Raw genomic sequence first — 9,143 nt, 5'->3', positions numbered from 1 at the left:
AGTATAAGATTATAAAAGTATGAAATATTACTGTATTATTTATTTCCTTAGTGATATATTTTTTTACATTATATACATTTTAGTTGCCAAACAATATTATATATCTAATCATTTAATGATTAGCCTCAAGATGTACCTAAACACGTTTCGTGTAGTGTACATATGTACGTACGAATATTTTCATTTATATTGAGTATTAAATTAATATACTAATTGTTTTATATAAAATTTGTACTAAAGAATTTAATTCTTCTTAGCATTCCACTCCTTGAGTAGTTTTTCTGTTAGCGCCAGATTTTCGTCTTTCTGTAATGAAAAATTAAGATTTTGATTATCGTGAGAAAATTTTTTATTGTAATTATTTTAATCTTATTTTTTAAGTCACTCATAAAGGATCATTTTATTTATTTATACTTATGCTTTGTTGATTTGCTGATTATTGCTTTGTGATAATGTTTATATTGTGTAAAAAGCTACTTAAAATAAAATGTCAATAAAAGAAAGGATATTTCCAGCTGTGACCTACCTCATTGTAAACTAAATCAGCAGACTCGCTAAAAAATGCAAATTACCTTAATAAAGCAGAATCTTGCAAAATTCTCCCCGAGATGTTTATGTTCTTCTGAGTAAAAAGCAGAAGGCGGTATTGTAAGCACTCCGGCCTCTTTCGCAAACTTCTTTGTAAATCTGTAGTCCTTGTATTTGTCTGGCTCTGATTTTAGATCAATTTTCTTTTCTGAAATAATATTAATATATATTTTATCGGGATTGTCAATTTTTATTTGAGATTAATTGAAAGAGATAAAAAGTAATTTAATATTGGTAAGAAAAGTTTTTGTACTTATTTGACAATTTATATTTATTTGCAATATATGTAATAGTTTTTAATATATGTGAATTCATTCCTTTATTTGGATTAATTACCTTTAACGAAAATACCATGAATGACTTCGCCAATGTGACGTAATTGTGTGGTCGAGATTACAACCAAAATAGTATTTTGAAGACCATAGAAATAGGCAAATTAAATTTATGTAAAAAATCTTAGAAAAAAAAAACACCAATAATACAAAAAAAAAAATATTATTATTATTACCAAGATTAGTCCAGTCCGCAATAATAAAGTACCCTCCGTCTGGAATAGTAGGGTTGAAGCCATTCTCTTTCAGCACTTTAACTAAATAGTCCCTTTTGGATACAAGTTCCCTTGCAAGCGAGAAGAAATAGCAGTCCGGTGTGTTGTACCGAGCCATTTCAATCTCGAAAGATCGGGCTACTGCTTCCTGTAACAAATTATTTTTAGTTAATATGTTAATCTTTCTGCCCTATGGCGACTATGGGCACACATGTTCACGCTGTTTTTGGCGCGAACTTGTGTTGGCCTGTCCAGCAGTGGACTGCGATAGGCTGCAATGATGGTGATGATGATGAATGATGTTAATCGGAACGGTAATGGGTTCGATTCCCACACGTCACAAGTATTTGAAAAAAAAAACGAGTATGCTTAGACCCACACGACTGAAGTTAAATTATCGAAACGTAACTGCATTTCTATCTTCACTAACATATCTCCCTCTCAACTTCCGTTCGCCTCGCCCTATCCCACTTTTCGTAACGCTTTCGTCACGCATTCACCTGCTTATTCCCTATATAGCTGTATATTTGTTTTAGGTGAGCTGGATGATTGATTAATAGAGTGAAATAAAGATTGTCATTCCATATTTTGAGTTTGATTGGGTCTTTCTCCAGAAGTAGGAGAAGGGTCGGAGCTTAATCCACACCGTTGCTCCACTGCGGGTTGGCGTATATATTCGCTACTACGATTGCTATCAGGTATATATGGTAACAACCAAGACCAACAGCTTAACGTGCTCTCCGACACGGTAGGGAGACCCACGGGAACAGACAAATCTGTTGAGTGTGATACTAATTACGTATACATAAATATCGATTTTTAGCGATAAGCCCGCCAAATGTACAAAGCTAAGACTATGGAATCTAGATACATTGTCTTTGGTGTATAATAAAGAATATTTATTATTATTATAAAAACTGAATTTGGCTTGGTCCAAATTTTGGCCGTTTTTTTGGCTGAAACCGAAACTAAAGCCGAAAGTATAAATATAAATAATAAATATAAATATCTAGACAATACACACGCGGTCGTCTGTTCCTAAAGTAAGCAACTTAATGCTTGTGTTATAAGGTAACAGCCGACTGGTATATAGCTACATTTTTTTTTTCGATAAACATACTTATAAATAATACATATATAAATATATAAATAAATAAATAAATATTTATATTACACCCAGACTCGGGGTGGGAATCGAACCCACAACCCTCGGAGCAGAAAGCAGGGTCACTACAAACTGCGCCAACGGGCTAGTCAAGTATGGTTAGAATTCTCAAACAGATATCCTTGACGCGAAAACTAATGCAAATTAGTATGCATGTTATCTAAATTAGTACGAGTAATTACTGTTTACCTAAACACTTGATAGTGATTGAATTATATAAATGGAAGAACATTGTATAAATTTACTTTTGAAATGAGTTTTGACGGGTATTTCGGTATCCAATTAAAGTAATTGTATAATTAGTTTTGATTTTAATTTTGCTTATATTTTTAAATGATTATGTATTCGTTTTTAAGCTTTTACGGTATTTATAAACACTTTTGAAGAGACTTGTCGCTATTGTTGGGATTTTCAAAATGACATTCGAGCAAGTCCCATGCGATTAAAAGTGCTTACTACGTATTATCATTTTAAAATTATTTATTGATATATTGATATATTCACACAAAAAATATATGGCGGTACGAAGTTCGGCATATTTTTTCGTTTTTATATAAATATATATACCTGTATAGGTGTACAGCACGTATAGACGCAGTTCTGATGTACCACTTGTAGGTTTCTCATGAGGTTAGCTGGTCCATACGCCCAGCCAGTTTTCCACCCAGTAACGGAAAAGGTCTTCCCAGCCGAACCAATTGTAATAGTGCGTTCCCACATACCGGGCAATGTGGCTAGAAATATAAGTTTATGGTAATTATTTGTATACAATGTAAGTAGAGAAGACACGAAGAAGGTAGATTGGTGTGGTTGAGACTGCAAGCTTAATTGTATTTTATAAACTATATATTTCATGTATTACGATAGATATTATTACTTGTAGTGACAGATGATTTAAGTATATTACTTGTATAATATTTTTTAATAATCAAAAAATATAAAGGGGACTTTCCATTTTCGGCCCAGCGTGAACAGAATTTATACAAAAAAACAAATATACCAAAAATTTTCATATATTATATCATGATTATTCGTGATTTTCAGTTGTATCAATAAAAACTGATAAAAAGTTTATATAATAAGTATTTTAATTCATTAATTATATACGTCTAGTTTATTTCCGGTTGGTGATTTGATTATACCACGTTGCCAGTCTTAAACAAACAATTATTATTAACGAACAATCGATTTTGAAATATTTTTAAATCAATTATTTGTTAAAATCGATTAAAAGTATTGTTAAATCGAATTATGTAATTAGAAAAAAAGTCTATAAAAGTGTATTTAGTAAAAAAAAATTAACTTTGATGAAAAATAAACTATTTTAGAAACATTGTTATTGACTACATAAAAAGCAAGCAATTAATTATATTAAATTCGATTATCGATTTAATCGATTTATTTTGTTTATTGAAAATATTATTTGTTATGGCAACCCTAAACTACAGACTTTTGCGTCATACATTCATTTGACTTCCATATTCTTTCATAGTGATATAGCAACCTACTGAAAGGTTTTCCGTCAACCGAGAATTCATCACTACTGCGACGTAAAATACACAGTAGGCATATTTATAAATAGGAAAATATATTTTGTATTTATTTTATATGTAAACAATAAAGGTCAGGCAGAGAAGCCATAAAAAAATATTATTGCAACTGCATGGTTGGTCGATGTACAGTAGGTTGTTGTGCCCATGTCATGACAATTATTTGGTTTTTGGGCTGGAAATGGTTTCAAGATTTTATAAATCTACCTGCCTAGTTTTTAGATAACATTCTGTTAACGTACGAATCCAATAAGTAGAACAAAAATAACAAAAACAATGATTTTTTATTTCAGAAACCTTCTTGTAATTATCCACAAAAAAACAAAAAAGAAACACCTGGACACAAAACTATATCATTTTTCTAATTCCTACTTGTTAGTACTACTAACATAATATATAATTATTATTCTCAGTGACTGTCCACTCGGGGCCGAAACCCCCATACAAAGTGGACAGTCCCCTTTATGTACAGATATAATATTGTAAAATATGTAACACTGGCGGTTAAGATTTTTTTTTCTTTTTTACTTATATAAACATTTTATAAATATCTGTAGACTTTCAATATTTAGATATAATACACTGAAAACACAAAGTGCGCTTAGCAAAAAGCGCTAAACGTAATACGTATTTCATTGTTATCAAACATGACACAACGATAATTATTTAAGGCTTTATATATATATATATATATATATATATATATATATATATATAAAAATCTGTCAAATCCGTTTTATATTCTCCATTCTTTGTTAACAATCTTTAAATATTTTTTTACAACAGTTTTAAGATATTATAAATATAAATAAATATATACACAATATTTTATGACTATTTGTTCATATATTATGTTTTATGCACAAACAAGGTGCGATAAGCATAATGTTATTATTATGCTTATCACGGATCATGGAAATAACAAGTCCTATATTCTTATCTCGTTAAGTATACACGAGTTTACATTTACGATTATTATCTATATTGTTCATATATGAAAATGAATTGCTAAATGTAATAATCGAGAAGCGCAAAACTCAAAAAAACAGCGAGACCAATTCGCCTATTTTTTTTTTAAATACTTTATAGAAGGTTTTTTAGGAATAAATACATAAATAAAACTGAGCCGTTAAAAATGTTGTCAAGTGCACTCGAGGACGGAAAGACCGATTTGATTAATTTTTAATTGCAGTTTTTTGACAGTTAACGAAACAGACTTTTTTTTATATAACTAAGTACATACGTATTACATAGTACATGTTAATACCGCACCACTTTGGTTTAGTGTTGCGTGCGCCATTTCTAAACATTGTCGGTTTCGAGGTCGATTTCCGCTCGGGATTGACATTTGTTTTTGTACAAATATTTATTTCCAGTCTGGGTGTCTGTTCTTGTGGTTCCTCGGAAAGCACTTTAAGATGTCCATCGCTGTTGTTATCAAAGACATCAGATAGCAATTGTTACTCATAATTGGGAATATTTATATCCGGCAACTCGCAGTTGAGTTGTGTGGTAGATTAAGCTCTGATCCTTCTCCTAGATACGCTTCAGCCTGTAATATCCCACTACTGGGCATAAGCCTCTTTCCCCATGTAGGAGAAGGAAGGATCCTACATGATGAAAAAGGCTTATAACAGTGGGTGTTCCAGGTTGAATCAATCAATATTAAAAAAAAAAACATACCTATTCGTATATGCTTATGTGGTTTATACACCATCCACTCATATACTTCATCGGAGAGACAAAGAACATTGTGCTTTTTGCACAGATTAGCTATCGTCTCCAACTCCTGTGCTGTGAAAACTTTACCCAGGGGGTTGTGGGGGGTGTTTAGTATTAACATTTTGGTGCGGCTATTGAATAATGAAGTCAGATCATTTTCGTTAAGCACCCAGTCTGATGATGTCATTTGTCCTTCAGTAGATTTCTGAAATTATTTATATAAAAGATAAATTAGTACATATCTTACGACGCACAATACAGAGACAATAAATGAAATCACATATACTAACATCTTATTTCTTAGCTTTATACCAAAAACAAAAAATCAGAAAAAGTATCAGTAAAAGTTAATTAAATTACGCATTATAATATTTATATGACAAAAATTCAAATAAAAACTAAAATTAAACTCCTGTTTCCTATTCGCAGGTTTCTTTGCATATAAATTAAATACATATTATTTAATGTCATACACCAATCTAATTTAGGTAGTTCCACAAAAAAAATTAAGAATATTAGAATAAAGATAGATTTGACGAAACGTTGGCGCGACGGTCACATGATTTGTGCCTGTTGCGCTGGCGGTTGCGGGTTCGATCCCCGCACATGACAAACATTTGTATTGGCCATGCAGGTGTTTGCCGTGGTCTGGGCGTTTGCTCTTGTGTATTGTGTGTGTTTTCGGACCCCCGACACAGGAGTAAATCCTAGGGGAGGCCGACAAAAGTCAGTCATAGTAAAAATTAACTTACAGGAGTTAAAGGTATAAACTTGGGTACACCACCAGCTGATCTGATCATGAATTCATAGCAATCGAAGAATGGTTCGATTACAATTACCTCATCCCCTTCATCCACATGACCTGGGAAATAAAACAATACATACATATACACATATACTAAAAAATGTAGAAATACAGATAAAATTTACTGTACATCCAAAATTATATTTATATTATTATAGAAATAGTGTAAATGAAAAAAAAAATATATTAATGTACGAGAGGAGATTTTTCTAAATAAATTTTAGAAAAAGAAAGTGAAAAAAGTGGCATTACGTTGTATTTCGTACATTGTATTAGTTATGTAGTATACTGTAACAATATAAATAATTGTGTTTGCAGGCAAACTAAGAAAAACCGACTTTAATTATATCGACAAGTATACAACGTAGGTAGAGGAAACAATAGTCAAGTAAATACGCATTTTCAAAGATTACTCCAAAAGTTGTAATGATCAGATCTTGATGAAATTAAAATGTGACCACATGATACACATCGGCTTTCGATTAAATTAAAAATCACCTTCCTCGATAAATAGGCTCTCTAACACTGAAAGAATTTTTCAAATCGGACCAGTAGTTGCTGAGATTAGCGCATTCAAACAAACAAACACAAACAAACTCTTCAGCTTTATAATATTAGTATAGATTTTTAAGTACTAAATAAATTGCAATTTACATGTACTTACCTAGAATAGCAGAGAATAATGCCTCATATGCACCACTTGTTACTATGATTTCATTTAATGGGTCTAATTCTCTACCAATTAGCGGTGAGTAAAGTTTAGCTAAATTTTGAACTAAACGTGGATGACCCTGGAAAAAATTATGGCATATATAGCATTTTTTCATTAAAAGACAAAAGAATAAAAAAGTTATTGTTCAGTTTGCAGGGTTATAAAATAAATTTCTAAAATAAAAGTTTGCCACAGTTACTCCTTATTACATCAGCTATCTGTCAATGAAAGTCCCGTCATAATCGCTCCAGCCGTTTCAGAGATTAGCCAGAACAAACAGACAGACAGACAGACAAAAATTGTAAAAAATGTTATTTTGGTATACTTACCTACCGTGTATACATTCATTTGCATTTACTAAAAAGCAGTTATTTTAATATTTCAAACAGACACTCCAATTTTATTTATTTGTATGGATATGTGTATATTTACGTTAAAAAAATCATTTGTAAACATTTTTAAATATCATATCAAAAATTGACAACTCCAGCGGGGTTCGAACCCGTGTCTCCGACTGCCCGTGTCCATAGCTTAATTGGCTAGAGCGCCGATAGCTAGGTATATTAGTGATAAATAGTCAATAAAATTGTTTTATAAATTAAAACTAAACATTTATCATTATATTATTACATCTATCTAATGCTTATGTTCCGCAAAATATCATACTGCATCTATATAATAGCAGATAGCAACTATAATAATTATAAAAAAGTGATTACTATTGTAATTTAGTAGGATTTAATCATGTTGGGTACGCTAGTCATAAATAAAAAAAGATTCCACTTCATTATGTATTAGGAGTTAGGGTTCACTTACAAATCCTCTCGTGTACTGATTGAGAAGTGGATTTTCGCCTACTGTTATCTCGGCAAGAGCCTTTGTGACATGGTCAGGTGCATGATAGTCGGGGAAACCTTGTCCAAGGTTCACAGCAGGTTTGTACTCTGCCGCTAGTTGAATATACTCAACCCTAAAATAGAATGTATAGGTAAACGTACAGCCCGAACTTACTAGCCTGTTGGTGCAGTTTGCAGTAATAGTGCTTTCTGCTCTGGGGGTTGTGGGTTCGATTCCCAACTTAAGTCTGTGATATAAATGTATATTTACGTAAGTGTTGTTATGCTATTTAACAAAAAAAGAAAAAAAGTAGCTATATCAGCCGACTATTACTTATAACACAAGCATTTAGTTGCTTTACTTAGAAACAGACGAGCATGTGTATTTACATATATATACATACTATCAATATTTTTTTATGTACTACATGTAACAAATAAATATTATAATGAGCGTTATCTATTGCCAAACTTGTTAACAAATTGTATATCATGGTTGAATGGTAAATAATATCTTTTACACATATTTGCATTTAAATTTTGATATAAATGTGTTTTAAAACTTAGAAAAGTAATTGTTAAAACTGGTTGACGAGATATATGAAACAAAAAAAAAAAATCAGAACAGTACCTATTGCGTAACATAAAATAACGTGCTCATAAGAGCATATAAGTATGCAATTGGAAAAAAAAATTGTAATTGAGATACCGTCTGCTTTTTTGTAGGTTAAATAGAATTGTTTCAATAACAACAAATATAATAAACACGGCTTACCAAACACTTTTTTCGCCAGTACCGTAACGAGCCGGTAAATTGAATTTGTCACTCATTATTGCACTGCTTAATACTCGTCTTACAATGATATTCGACTGTTTGAAACAGTTAAGGTTTACAGATGAACTGACAAGACCTCTCCACCTAAACATGATAAGGAAAATTGTAAGATTAAACTATATAGTCGATTAAAAACAAAATTAAAATATATTTGTAACAATTACAACATTTTCTTTATTTGTCGATTACAGTAATGAGTGGATATAATATAATGTCAAATTAACATAGTTCTATTCTGATAACGAAAAGTTGTATAATTTGTTTTTACCTATACTTAAATTTACATACATTTGCAGCTGATAAGGTGACAACTGACAACGATGTCAACTTTTTTGACGGGAATCGGTGATTGTCAAGTTTTTCAATTTCGTTTATTAACTATA

At 31.2% G+C, this 9,143-nt stretch overlaps 1 protein-coding gene across 1 annotated transcript; it reads right to left on the bottom strand.

Moving 5' to 3' along the window:
* Positions 1 to 35: 35 nt before the first annotated feature.
* LOC123661066 (kynurenine aminotransferase) lies at positions 36 to 8,909 on the bottom strand. The gene is made up of 9 exons (XM_045596079.1): positions 8,701 to 8,909; positions 7,906 to 8,059; positions 7,042 to 7,168; positions 6,325 to 6,434; positions 5,534 to 5,777; positions 2,868 to 3,034; positions 1,097 to 1,283; positions 573 to 736; positions 36 to 306 (listed from the first exon to the last, which is right to left on the bottom strand). The coding sequence occupies exons 1-9, from the start codon at positions 8,850 to 8,852 to the stop codon at positions 244 to 246; spliced, it is 1,368 nt and encodes a 455-aa protein (XP_045452035.1). The 5' UTR covers positions 8,853 to 8,909; the 3' UTR covers positions 36 to 243.
* Positions 8,910 to 9,143: the final 234 nt, after the last annotated feature.

Source organism: Melitaea cinxia, chromosome 2, assembly GCF_905220565.1.
Source record: "Melitaea cinxia chromosome 2, ilMelCinx1.1, whole genome shotgun sequence".
Lineage (NCBI taxonomy): Eukaryota > Metazoa > Arthropoda > Insecta > Lepidoptera > Nymphalidae > Melitaea > Melitaea cinxia.
This window is presented reverse-complemented; position numbering and strand designations above follow the sequence as displayed.